An 11,993-nucleotide genomic window follows, 5' to 3' on the forward strand; every position below is an offset into this window, starting at 1 on the left:
CTTAGAGATCTGCAGTCCTGATGTTAGAAAGCAAATGGAGACCATGGTCCTTAACACCAGACAGACAGCAAAGTAGGTTTCTCACCCATTTAACTAGAAGTTCTATCTGTCCTTAAAGCTGTAGCCCTAATATCCCGACTCAGATCCGGCCAGGGCTTGCCAACCATGTCCCCTTACCTGCTCCATCCAGGCTGGCTGTCCCCGGATTTCTGGAATTCCAGCATCCAAGTATGAATGAAGTTCAAGTCAGTCTGAAGTGAGTGATCTGAGGCCCTGCCCCCACACTCTCTGCCTCACAGTCCTACTGTGAGGTCAGCACCTTCCAATGAGTTCCGTCTAGAGGTGTGTGGTGGGGCTGGGGGCTGGACATGGCCCCCTGTCCCCAGCCTGAGTCCTGCCCAGCTGGCAGCCCCCTTGGCCTGATATATCTGTCCCTTTTGCTCGTCCCTGCTTCAGGTGCCTCCCCCCAGTAGCCCTCCAGCCAGAGTCCCTTTTCCAGGCAGGGCAAGCCATTTGTGTCCTTCCAAGGGCCACAGGGTGGGAGGTGGACCTGAGATCCTCCACAGGCAGGTGACTGGCCCCTGGTCTTGTGGCCTTGTTTCTGCAGCTGGAACCTACTGTGAATGCAGCCTTGGCCTCAGCCGTGAGGCCCTTATTGCCCTCATTGTGGTGCTGGCTGGTGTCAGTGCCAGCTGCTTCTGTGCCCTCGTTGTTGTGGCGATTGGTGTCTTTCGGGCCAAGGGGTGCGTGAGCTTGGGATTGGGCATAGTGGGAGTGAGGCCGTACTCCTGACCCTGGGCTGTTAGTCATGCTTTAAGGGGCCTCTTCCTGGGGTGGTGTGACACGAGAGGCTGGGGCTAGTGCTTTCCATGGTGTGTGCCGGGTACGAGGGTTGTAGGAAGATGTTCCAGGAACTTCAGGCATGTGGAATGAGCATTCCTCCAGAGTTCATACCTGCCTTTGTCCCCCTCAGTGACACGTGCCCTGGACACTCGGAAAACAGGTAAGTGTGTCAGAGGAAGTCTCAAGGGTGAGCTGTGTCCTCTCTTTGCCCCCTTCTGGAAGTGCAGCTCACAGTTGTATTGAGAGCAATTCCCTCAAGGACTGGCTTCCCCTGGGTGGCCAAGGTCTGGGTGGTCGGATCATGCTGACAGGGCTCATCATGCAGGTTGGCGGGGCCCTACGGGGTCCAGGAAGATCGCATAGACCTGCACACAGTACACGTGGAGTCCCACCTCATGGACCCTGATCTGGACATATCCATGATGCAGTCCTTGGATAGCCAAGGCCTCATGACCATGACTGCTCCTCTAGAGCCACCTCCACCCCCTCCTCCTCCTCCTCCTCCTCCTCTTCCCCCACTTCCACAATAGTGGAGGGCAGCTAGGGTGGAGAATTAAACAGTATTTAGTGATTGTGTGCTGTCCTTGCATGTCCCTCAAGAGGTAGTGTTTGTGCATGAGTCATGGTGGGTGTCCCCACCCTGGGTGACTGAGCCACGCCCTTGGGGTTTCTAGCTCTTAGCCCAGGTGGCCAGTTCAGTTCTTTCCTGCACTTTCCTACTGTTGGTCTTACAAAGATGACTGACTCTGGGCCCTTCCAGATTCCCCAAGACAGGACCTGTAAACTGGCAGAGCAAAAGGGAGCTGCACTGACCAGATTCAGGCCGGTGCCCTTTCCACTGGCTCTGTCCTCAAGGGTTGCCAGGGCTTAAAGCAACGTCTTTCCTACACTCCCTCCCTCTTTTGCCTTAGATACGGTTTCCCTCCTATACTTCCAGATCTTTCCCTCTGTGGTTAGGCTCCATCTCGTGTTTATACTGTGACCAAGCTTCCAGAGACTGGGATCCTTTTAGGATCTGTGGGATTGTGTCTTTTGTTGAATAGGAATGGGATTGTGTCTGGGGTGGAGCAAGGCACTGGTGGCTTTGACCATGTTCTTTGGGTCTCAGTGGGGAGGCCAACGGCCACATCAGCTCTATTCTGGGCTCAAGGCCAAGCCAAGACTGGAGCTCTGGACAGGTGGTTGGCAGTGCTGGGCACTGGCTCTCTGCCTAGCCCCCGCCCAAGTCGAGGAACCAGCAGAGGGACAGAAACTATTGTGTTAGGGCAGGAGAGTTAATACTTGTGCAGGTGAGGCAGGGACAGCTCTGGGTCACCTGGACTCAGAAGCTGCACATGCGGGGTTCTTTTTTCTCGCGGCTTCTGCCGCAACTCTCTCTGCTGCTGCTGCTGCTGCTGTCGTTGCGGCGAGTCTGGACCCAGGAGGATATTGGAACTGCCCCTTCCAAATCCCCGGTGGCCCCCGAATGCCCCGAGGCATGTTCATGTTCACTAGGCGGCAAGGCCAATTGCTCCGCACTCGCGCTGCCCGCGGTACCAGCGGACCTAAGCTGGCAAGTACGCTCACTGCTGCTGGATCACAATCGCGTGAGCGCACTGCCTCCAGGTGCCTTCGCCGATGCAGGCGCGCTGCTATACCTAGATCTGAGGGAGAACCGGCTTCGGTCGGTGCACGCGCGAGCTTTCTGGGGTCTGGGAGTGTTGCAATGGCTGGACCTGAGCTCCAACCAGCTGGAAACTCTGCCTCCTGGCACCTTCGCGCCGCTGCGGGCGCTGAGTTTTCTCTCCCTAGCGGATAACCGGCTGGCACTCCTGGAGCCTTCGATCCTGGGCCCGCTCCCATTACTGCGAGTGCTCAGCCTGCAGGACAATTCACTATCGGCACTCGAGGCGGGTTTGCTGAATAACTTGCCTGCCCTCGACGTGTTGCGCTTGCATGGCAACCCCTGGACGTGCAGTTGCGCGCTGCGTCCCCTTTGCAGCTGGCTGCGTAAGCACCCGCGTCCAGCCTCAGGTGAGCCATCTGGGGCGCAGGACGGATAATGTTTGGTGCAATTACCGCCCTCTGACGCCGCTCCTGTGTCCCGCAGAAACTGAGACCCTGCTCTGCGTGTCTCCAAGACTACAGAAGCTCAGCCTACTGACAGCCTTTCCGGATGCCGCCTTCAAACAGTGCACTCAGTCACTAGCAGCGCGAGACCTGGCGGTGGTCTACGCTCTCGGGCCGGTCTCTTTCCTTGCCAGTTTGGCCATCTGCCTGGCATTGGGCTCCGTGCTCACTGCTTGTGGTGCACGGCGCCGCCGCCGCCGTACCACGGTGCACCACTTACTAAGGAGACAGCTAGACCCCGAGGGCCCACCCTCCCTAGAGGATGCTGGGAGCCCTGCAACAGCAGCTATTCAAGCTTAAGGGGACTGCAGGTTATTTCTAGCGCTCCTGGAGTGCTCCGTACTTTGAAAACTCTCCCCAAATCCCTGATCCTCCCTTCACATTCCCTGTAGGCGTCAACAATAGACAAAACCCGGAAAATTTCTGACATTCCTTTAGGCATCACCACTGAATACCGGGATTAGGGGTGGCTATGCGCGCCCGGTGTCCCTGGGGCAGAGGGGCAGTGCGCTGCTGCGCCCCAGTGGCTCGGGGAAGGCACGCGCTTGGACACTGGGAGAGCTAGTCATGTACAAGGTTGGGTGAGTGACACCGGACTGGGAGGCAGATGGCACTCCCTGGTGCCCAAGGTGCGGGGCTCCTCTCAAGCCAGCGTCTGAGGAAGCCTATTGTGGCTGCAGGCAGAAGAGAAGGCTCAGCCCTCTTGGAGTCTGGAGCCCTAGACATCTGGGAGCCAGAGAGCACCCCTGGGAAGCGCTGCCACTAGAGCAGTGAAGGCTAGCCCTGGGAAAGGTCGGAGCCAGCCCAGTGAATGCAATGGGAAGGCTAGCCCTGGGCAAGGTCAGAGCTAGCCCAGTGAATGGGGTGGGAAGGGTCGTGGGAGGATTGAGCAGCAGGAGAAAGAGAGAGAGAGAGAAAGAGAGGTGGAAATCAGGTTGCAGAGAGCAGGCGCTAGAGGAGGGGTGGAGGGTGACCTAGCAAGCTGGGGCCATGGGCCCCCACTGTAGCTTGGGGTAGTGGCTGGAGGAAGGATGGGGCTGCCATTTCTGCTCCAGGCTCCTCCGACCGGGGCCACTTAGGCCCCTCACCCCACTGCTCAGAGACCTCAGGGCCCTGCCTCTGCCGGAGCGCCCTGTGGCCCTGCCCAGCCGGCTCAGCTCTGGCCCATCCTCAGCCGCTCTGGTCCGCACCTTGGTCCTGCAGGGGCTGCCCGCCAGGCAGCAGAGCAGGAGGACGGGAGGCCCAGGGTGGGCAGTCTCTGGGGCGGGTGGGCTTCCCTCAGGCCTTCCCGAGCAGCAGGACTCATCAGTGTCCTTGGCCGGGCTAACTGGGCAGGTGGGCGCCTCCGGGGGCCTCACACCACGGTGCTGACCGAGGGATCTGAGAGGTTGAGCGGGCCCGTGATATCAGTGGGATGGTACTGCTGTAAAATAGAAATACACAGACAAGGCGGCCCGTTAGCTCCGACGTCGGGGGCACGCGCGGGGCCGGGACAGGGTGGACCGGCCAGCCGGCCGACCGGCGGGCAGGCGGGCACGGCCTGGGGGAGGCTGGGGGTGCTCCTCCCCCGACCCCGTCGTGCTCCGGGGCTCTGCGTGGGCCAGGCCGCTGTCCCGTGCGTCTGTCTGCGGGGGAGGGGCAGAGGAGGGCGGGCGGGGCGTCTCAGCTCTCCCTATGACGGGAACACAGCTGCAGCTGGCCCTCCTCCCTCTCAATAGCGCGTCGCGGCAGCACTGTGTCTTTTTGGTTTTGCAAAGCGCCGCGTCCACCCCCGGTGCTCTATAAATAAGAACCAACAATCAATACCTGCTGGCCCCGCCGGCCACCAGGGATCCCAGCCCTGAGCGCCCAGTGCTGCCCTGGCCCGGACCGGCCACAGGACAGGGGCCAAGGATCTCAGCAGCTGGACCGACCCCACCCCACCCAAAGGAGCCCCCTCCCAGGCCTCCCTCTTTACAGCACCCAGCCCCAGAGGCAGGGTGGAAGCTGGGCTTCCCACCCCCACCCAGTCCCCAGAGGCCAACCCTACAGGGTGGGGCCAGCTCCAGATGGCCCAGAAGAACGGGTCCCTGGTGCCCCGGGAGGCTCAGGTAAAGATTGAACTGAGAGCAAGGCCCCAGAAAGGAACCACGTAGATCTCTGAGTTGTACCTGGCCAGCTCCAGATGGAGCCCCAAGACTTAGTGACATCCACTGAAAATGACCTGCCACCTGCAGGACTTTTGAACTTTCCCCATTATGGGCCCCTGGCCCCAAAAGCACAGATTTTCTTCTCTGTCAGATTTCCCCCTCCCCACACAGATTCCAGCCCACAGCTCCCCTGGCCCTGCTCTTCCACCCCTGCGCCTCCTTGTGGGGACTCTGGTTCCAACCTTGTAACTTAGACCTTGCCCACTTTCCCTGGTCTGGGTGACCCTGAAGATAGTGTTTGTACCAGCAGCTCCTGGAGCCTCAGGTTGGTGCAAACCACAGATCCTTACTCTCCGTCCACTCTTTCTGAGCCAAGGCCTTTGCAGAGCTGAGCAGCCAGGCCTTGTGGGTCTCTCTGGAGCTCCCTAGTACTGTCAACCTGGCATTTTGCTTTGTGCCACATCCTGTCAGTGTGCCTTTCTTCCTGGGCATAGGAGCGTAACTACAGATCCAGATTCCTCATGGGACACAAGCCCCTTGTGGGTGACAGTCCCCACTGGTTAGAGGGCTCCCTGTGGGCTAGAGGGTAACTTCGTAGGATCAGGGTGACTCTAGCAAAAAGCGAGCTCACTGGAGGACTTCCTATGAGCATGTACTTCTGGTGCAGTGACGTGACGTGCTGCCCAAGGCTCTGCAGGCAGAAGGCCTGGCTCTGACAGTGGCCCGTGGCGTGCTTGGGGGTTAGGGTTGAGGCACAGGTCTTAGCCTCCCCTCCCTGGGCCTCCTCCTGAGAACCTGTTTGGCCTCAGGTGCTCAGGCCCCAGGACTTTCCAGAACACCCTATCCGTGCTCAGGTCACCCGGGTGCTGCTGCCACACCTCCATCAGGGACCTGTTCAACATGGCAACACCCCACTCCCCACCTGACAGTCTCCCTGTAACCAAGGGTCAATGCCAATGCTAGGCCCCAGTCGTCCACCCAGATGGACCCAGGCCCGGCCCCCAGCCCCCGGCCCACACAGAGACCACATGGAAGATGCAACACGCATGGCTCTGGTGAGACAGGTGAGACAGGTGTCTGGGGGGCGGGGCCAGTGGCCAGACAGACGGACGGATGGGACATCACAGCTACACCCTGCAGGGCTGTTGCAGGGCAAGAATGAAAGCATCAAGCCCCGTGTGGAGAAACAGGGATGAAACAGACGTGGTGTGGCCTCCTGGCAGGGGCAGCCTGGGACAGGGCTACTCTGGTTCCCAGGGTCCGGGTAGCCCAGAGAGGCAGTGAGGCTGACTGACTGACCAACAACATGACACAGCTTCCAGATGGTGTGTGGGTCATGGCATGGGGAGAGAGGTGGGCAGACTAACGTGGAGACACATGGGGAAGCTGAGGACCAGTGAGGGTGTGAGGACGGGTCTGGAGCATTCTAAAGGACAGCGCCCTTTCGTGGGTGGAGGGTGGGTGAAGGACTGACTTGGCACAGATGGCCAGGGTTGGAGATGGGGGCAGGGGTGGGATGGTAAGGGAGAGGGAGACAGACATGGGGCAAGGGAGGAGTCAGAGACGCGGGACTGGGGTGCTTCCCCTTACCGTGTCTTTGGAGGACCTACGTCTCTTGAAGCTGGAGGCCAGGGTGGAGGTGATAGCCCTAAATGTGGCTTTCTTTTTAGGGTCGGGCTCTGCTCTACCACTCTTTCTATCCTAAAATGAATATGTATAAGCGATTAGACAACTAAGGGTGGCGGCCACACCTGCCCTTGCCTGCTCCTTGGGGCCGCTGCCAGGCCTGGCAGGTCACTCAGGCCCCGACTCCTGCCTGCCTCACTGTGCTGAAAAGGTGGACCAACAGCCAGACTTTCAAGAGTGGCCTCTTCTGCCCGGGGTTGGGCCTGTCCTTGCTTGTGCTGGGTCTGGGCTTGGGGGTCCTGACGGCACTCTTCCTGGGATGTCCGCCTGGCTCCCTGGCTCCTGGGTGACCCTGGCTTAGAGGCATCCTGAGGAGGAAGAGCCTCTGAGGACAGGAAGAGCTTCCCCTCAGGCCACACCAGCCTGTCTGTTCAGAGGCTGCTGACCCCAAAGGGCACACACCAGGCAAGGGCCAAGGACCCGAGGAAGTGTCCTGTTGGAGTTGGAGTGATAGACAGAGGCAGATCCGGGGACGCTGGCCTGGAGTCTGATGGCCAGCATGGCCCTGGACAGTTGTGGCCAGGTCCCCAGGGGACCTGTAGGGCCAAAAGCAAGAATGGGTGGATGAGAGGTATGGGGGCTCCAGTAGCCCTGTTCGCCCATAGCCCTCATAGCAATGTTAATGCCAGCTCAGGACACAGCTCCAGGAAGACACCCAGAGAAAGAGAAGAGACAAGTGAATCGGAACCTGACCATTGGCCACTAGTCTTCAGGCCTGTGTGAGCCTCACTGCCCACCCTGTCCCTTTCCCTGGTGGACTCTGACCATCCCATGTGCAGCCTCATCCCCTGCTAACCACAGATCCACATGGATGTGGCCTGAGGCAGATCGGCCGCATTTAGATCTGGAGTCACAAAACGAGACACAGCACGAAAAGGGGTCCCCAGATGGTGTCAGAGGTGCTTGGATGATAGAAGGATAACGCATCTCAGGTTCACGTGCTAAACACAGGAGGGCCCCTGTCTTACCCTGCCTGCTTGCCTTCCTATGGATTGGGTGCCAGTAGCTGACCTTGGAGACAGAGGGGCCAGGCAGAGGCTTGAAGCAGGGTGCATGGCTTCCCTTGTCCCAGCTTGGCAGTGGGTGGCCACCTGCAGACAGCCCCTGCCTGTGCCGCCCCTGTGCCTTGGGAACACTCACCACTGCCCCTGGCCATGGCTCCTAGCACCAGTCCTGCCCATGAGCCAGAGCCAGTGCCACGGCCTGTAGGGATAGAGTAGGGCCGTGGCCTGGCGGGGCCCTGGACGCCAGGCCTCGGAGGGTGGCCTGTCCTACCTGCAGGTTCTTCCTCCACACGTTCACGGCTGCAAAAGCCAGCTGCATCTGCTTCCTACGGGCATCCTTGTGTCGCTTGTAGGCGATCTCAATGAAAATGAGGAAGATCCCAGCGACGATGCCTCCAGCCACCAGCATGAAGACCCCTGTGTGAAGGGACCCTCAGCTGCCTGCCCAGAGGCTAAAGCCCCAAGAGACTCCATCCCAGGATCACAGCAGCATGAAAGGCACACCTGCCATGTTCTCAAAAGTGAGGGTTGCAGGGGCATTGCTGCGGGAGTCACATTCTTGATACCGAACCCATGTCTTATCCAGGTCTTCCATGAAGCCATTCTCGTGGGACCTATGTAAGTAAAGGGACAGGAAAGGCAAGGCTGGAAGCAGGGGTGGGGCTGGGAATAGGTGGGGCACTCAGGGGGAGGGACTGGGGGTGGGCAGGACTCACAGGGGAGGCACCACTGTGAACCAGGACTTGCAGTCCAAGTGAGGGTGGGGAGGTCAGTAGCCTGGGCTGGGCTGGTAATAGGAAGGCTCCCCCATGGGGTTGATGCCTGGTTTGGGTGGAATGGAACCTCTTAAGGCTGTTGCACCACATGATACAGTATCTAGTTAGCAGCGGTCAGTCAGGCCAAGGGTGGAGTAGTTTGGTGTGCTGTGACTGGAGCACTGGGGGCTCCCAACTTTGTGGGAGGCTCTTGGAGCAAAGTGGAGAAGGGAGAAGAGGTTTCCAGCATGGGGCAGACTCACTTGAGTATGGACAGGGAAACATTTTGCTTCCAGGGGCTGTCCTTGCGCATGCCGATGCCAAAGCCGGAGCGGAAGAACAGCTCACCCGTGGTCACCAGATCACACTTCTGTGAAGCCTCAAACTCTAGCACAGCTGAGTCCCAGATGAAGGCATGGAGCTTGCTGCCGGCAGAGTCAGGGTCAAAGGAGCCCCACATAGCCTGTCCACCCCACCCTGCTCACACTGCAGAAGACGATCTTCACTTGGGTTTGCTGGGTGAGAGGGCTTCCCTTTGCCTGTCCCTTTACTGCCCCCCCCCCCAGCCAGGGTGGCCCTTGGTCTGCCTGCTCACTTGTCCCGCACAGCCTGGATGGCCTCGGCTGCACTTTCGTAATTGTGCTTCTCCATGTGCCGGTACATGGTGCTCAACTCCACCTGCCTCCGGAAGTAGATATCCACAGAGCTCTGTTTTACAGTTGCATAGATGAACTTGTCTGAGGGGTTTCTGAGCTGCAGGGACAGAGACCTCAACTTGTAGCTGCTCCCCAAGCTCCACAAGAAACAGACACCCCCTCTTAACCTCTTGACCTCCCCCAACCTGCAGTCCGGAGGCCTCACCCTGGGGTCATTGATGCCTGTGATGCGCTCCTCAGGCCGATCCAGCACCAGGAAGGCTGCCAGGTTGGCAGTGTAGGAAGCCACGATGATCATGGCAAAACCAGCCCACACCATGCCTAGGATACGAGCAGAGAAGCTCCGGGGGGCACCTGTGGGCAGAGACTTGGGTTGGTTCCTGGAAAGCTGGGAAGGCAGCCTTGCAGGCCCTGGGCTTAACCTCACCTTCCCCAATGCCAGAGTTGAGCAGGACGCCCCAGGAAAACCACATGGCAGAGGATAGGGTCAGTGCATCCTCCTCCTCCTCCTCACTGTTCACCTTGAATCGGCCAAAGGGACTGCGGAAGGCAAAGAGAAGGCGGGAGAGAGGGCAGGGGAGGCAGCTCTGTGCAGCCCTGCCTAGTTCTACCCCCCCACGCACGCAGGGGCATGGCTCTCCGCACGTGCTCACCTGAATCGGTCCAGCAGGTACAGCATCACGGCCACCACATGGACTGACAGTCCCACCAGCAGCCACAGCGTGCTCTGAAAGGGCTGCATGAATGAGTCCAGGGTGCTCCGAGGGATCTCCTGCAGGGGACCAATGGTCGGTGTCACCTGGGCCTTCCATGCCCCATCCCATCCCCACCTGCTCCCTGCCTACCTTCTTGACCAGAATGGTCAGGCCCTGGTACTTGAAGGGCTTGGAGAACTCTATGTACTGCGCACGCTCATTGTTGATGGTCAGTGGAGCCACGATCATGTCTGCTTGACCACTGAGCAGCTCTCCCATCATTCCATTCCACTCCTTTTTGTTGCTGTTGTTTACCTGCAACAAGACAGAACCGGTGGGGCTGCAGATGGGATGATCGCAACTCCTTGAACAAGAACTCCTGTACCATAGTAGGCTTAGCACATGGGGAGTGAGTCTCCTGTTCCAGGTCTAACTCACATCTAAGGCCTGGCTCCAACCACCAGCACCCCCCCCCAAGAAGGCTCTACCCAGCCCATAAACTTTCCCATCAGTTCACAGGACCCTCCCATTAGCCCCTTTACTCCATACCCGCTCCTGTGTGCCAAACTTGCCATCTGCCACAAGGTGCACCTCGTAGGTAAAATTCATGGTCCGTGCCAGCTTGATGAGCAGGTCGATGCAGAAGCCATAGCAGCACTGGGGTACTGTGTGACGTGCTGTGGGCAGTAAGGGAATATTAATCATGGGTTCCTGACTTGGAGTCCTTTCACCCTGCCACACTTTGCCTAGTACTCACGGCTTCCTGGGGATGTGTCATTAGGCCCCGTACAGATCACCTTCTTGACAGGGTCACCATTGACTGTGAACTCCTCTTTGCATGTGCCGTCACTCATTGTGGGCTTGACATATACGAAGGGCTCTTGGTGGATTGTCACTATCTGCACAGAAAGATAAGAACTAGCCAGGGCCACCTGACCTTGGTCATCTCCAGGTGCTGGCTTCACAGCATGCAGCAACCCTCTTCTTCGTTTTCCAGTACTGCATTAAATACCAAGCCTAAAGCCTCCCTCTGATTTTCAGTAAGTCCACATCCTTCTGACATGGCTGGCATTGCTTGCCTGCCGCCCTTGGGGACAGAGGCTGTCCCCAGGTGGTGGTGATGCCGAGGCGGGGCACAGACTTCTACAGCCACCTGCCCTGACTCATCCAAAATGCATCCTGCAGCACTGCGTCCTCTCCTGTGGTCCCTTTCTCTCAGGCTGCAGCTTATACATTATTCTATCATAGTGCTACTGTGCAAGAAGTGTGCACCAGGCGCTCTCTCTGACCAATCAGGGGGCAGAACGGCCGTGTCCTTTCCAAAGCCACCCTGGCCTCCACTGGCATGTAGCCTTCAGTCTTTGATCCTCATCTTTTAAAAAACTACCTTCTAGGCATGTTTATATGTTTGTATGTGTTCCCGTGTATTCACATATATGAGCAAATGCACACAGAGGACGGAGGATAATGCCCCATGTCTTCTCTATCACTTTTATTACTTATATATTTATCTTTTATTTTATTTTATGTGTGTGCGCCTCAGTGTATGTCTGTGTATCATATACATGCAGAGGTCCACAGAAACCAGTAGGAGGCGTCAGATCCCCTGGACCTGAAGTTACATATAGTTATAAACTACCATGTGGGTGCTGGGAACTGAGCCCAGTTTCTTTGGAAGAGCAACAAGTACTCTTAACCTCTGAGAGAATATATTACTAGCCCTTATTTTATTTTACTTTAAAGATTTATTTATTTCTATTTTAAGTGTATGGGTGTTTTGCTAGCATACATGTTTGTACTCCAGGTGCATACAGTGCCCACAGAGGCCAGAAAGAACATTAGATCCCCTGGAACTATAGATACAGATGGTTGTGAACTACTGTGTGGGTACTGGGACTTGAACCTGTGTCCTATGGGAGAAGAGCCAGGGCTCTAAACCACTGAATCATCTCTCCAGTCCCACTGTTTTTTATTATTGTTATCATTATCACTATTATTTTATTGTTATTATTTTTTGTTTTGTTTTGTTTTTTTCGAGACAGGGTTTCTCTGTGTAGCCCTGGCTGTCCTGGAACTCACTTTGTAGACCAGGCTGGCCTTGAACTCAGAAATCTGC

The 11,993-nt window shown here is 57.5% G+C and overlaps 3 protein-coding genes across 10 annotated transcripts in view; 2 read left to right on the top strand and 1 right to left on the bottom strand.

Annotated features, from left to right (window-relative positions):
- The first annotated feature begins 201 nt into the window (after positions 1 to 201).
- Positions 202 to 1,415, top strand: Tmem210 (transmembrane protein 210). The gene is made up of 4 exons (XM_021191913.2): positions 202 to 456; positions 608 to 743; positions 974 to 1,003; positions 1,169 to 1,415. The coding sequence occupies exons 1-4, from the start codon at positions 369 to 371 to the stop codon at positions 1,371 to 1,373; spliced, it is 459 nt and encodes a 152-aa protein (XP_021047572.1). The 5' UTR covers positions 202 to 368; the 3' UTR covers positions 1,374 to 1,415.
- Positions 1,416 to 2,088: 673 nt separating this feature from the next.
- Positions 2,089 to 3,372, top strand: Lrrc26 (leucine rich repeat containing 26). Its single transcript, XM_021194991.2, has 2 exons — positions 2,089 to 2,856; positions 2,933 to 3,372. The coding sequence occupies exons 1-2, from the start codon at positions 2,178 to 2,180 to the stop codon at positions 3,250 to 3,252; spliced, it is 999 nt and encodes a 332-aa protein (XP_021050650.1). The 5' UTR covers positions 2,089 to 2,177; the 3' UTR covers positions 3,253 to 3,372.
- Grin1 (glutamate ionotropic receptor NMDA type subunit 1) overlaps positions 3,221 to 11,993 on the bottom strand; it is a 29,605-nt gene continuing 20,832 nt past the window's right edge. For 2 of the 8 annotated variants that reach the window (XM_021194725.2, XM_021194723.2), the window contains 12 exons: positions 10,635 to 10,776; positions 10,427 to 10,554; positions 10,028 to 10,192; positions 9,836 to 9,954; positions 9,610 to 9,722; positions 9,388 to 9,536; positions 9,122 to 9,279; positions 8,790 to 8,951; positions 8,276 to 8,385; positions 8,043 to 8,188; positions 6,672 to 6,782; positions 3,223 to 4,375 (listed from right to left, as the gene is read on the bottom strand). In XM_021194725.2, coding sequence (XP_021050384.1) covers positions 4,307 to 4,375; positions 6,672 to 6,782; positions 8,043 to 8,188; positions 8,276 to 8,385; positions 8,790 to 8,951; positions 9,122 to 9,279; positions 9,388 to 9,536; positions 9,610 to 9,722; positions 9,836 to 9,954; positions 10,028 to 10,192; positions 10,427 to 10,554; positions 10,635 to 10,776 — 1,572 coding nt within the window. In that variant the 3' untranslated portion in view covers positions 3,223 to 4,306. Of the gene's footprint in view, positions 4,732 to 6,671; positions 6,783 to 8,042; positions 8,189 to 8,275; positions 8,386 to 8,789; positions 8,952 to 9,121; positions 9,280 to 9,387; positions 9,537 to 9,609; positions 9,723 to 9,835; positions 9,955 to 10,027; positions 10,193 to 10,426; positions 10,555 to 10,634; positions 10,777 to 11,993 lie in introns of all 8 variants that reach the window. The other 6 variants (XM_021194729.2, XM_021194727.2, XM_021194722.2 and 3 more) reach the window with 5 other exon arrangements.

This window comes from Mus pahari, chromosome 3 (genome assembly GCF_900095145.1).
Source record: "Mus pahari chromosome 3, PAHARI_EIJ_v1.1, whole genome shotgun sequence".
Taxonomy (NCBI): domain Eukaryota; kingdom Metazoa; phylum Chordata; class Mammalia; order Rodentia; family Muridae; genus Mus; species Mus pahari.

What these genes read in the sequence shown, in the direction of transcription:
- Lrrc26 (XM_021194991.2), top strand. Translation starts at nt 2,178, where the DNA reads ATGCGGGGTTCTTTTTTCTCGCGGCTTCTGCCGCAACTCTCTCTGCTG. An exon ending in GCACCCGCGTCCAGCCTCAG is followed by an intron (nt 2,857 to 2,932) that starts GTGAGCCATCTG and finishes TGTGTCCCGCAG; the next exon opens with AAACTGAGACCCTGCTCTGC.
- Tmem210 (XM_021191913.2), top strand. Translation starts at nt 369, where the DNA reads ATGGCCCCCTGTCCCCAGCCTGAGTCCTGCCCAGCTGGCAGCCCCCTT. An exon ending in GGTGTCTTTCGGGCCAAGGG is followed by an intron (nt 744 to 973) that starts GTGCGTGAGCTT and finishes TGTCCCCCTCAG; the next exon opens with TGACACGTGCCCTGGACACT. An exon ending in CCTGGACACTCGGAAAACAG is followed by an intron (nt 1,004 to 1,168) that starts GTAAGTGTGTCA and finishes CTCATCATGCAG; the next exon opens with GTTGGCGGGGCCCTACGGGG.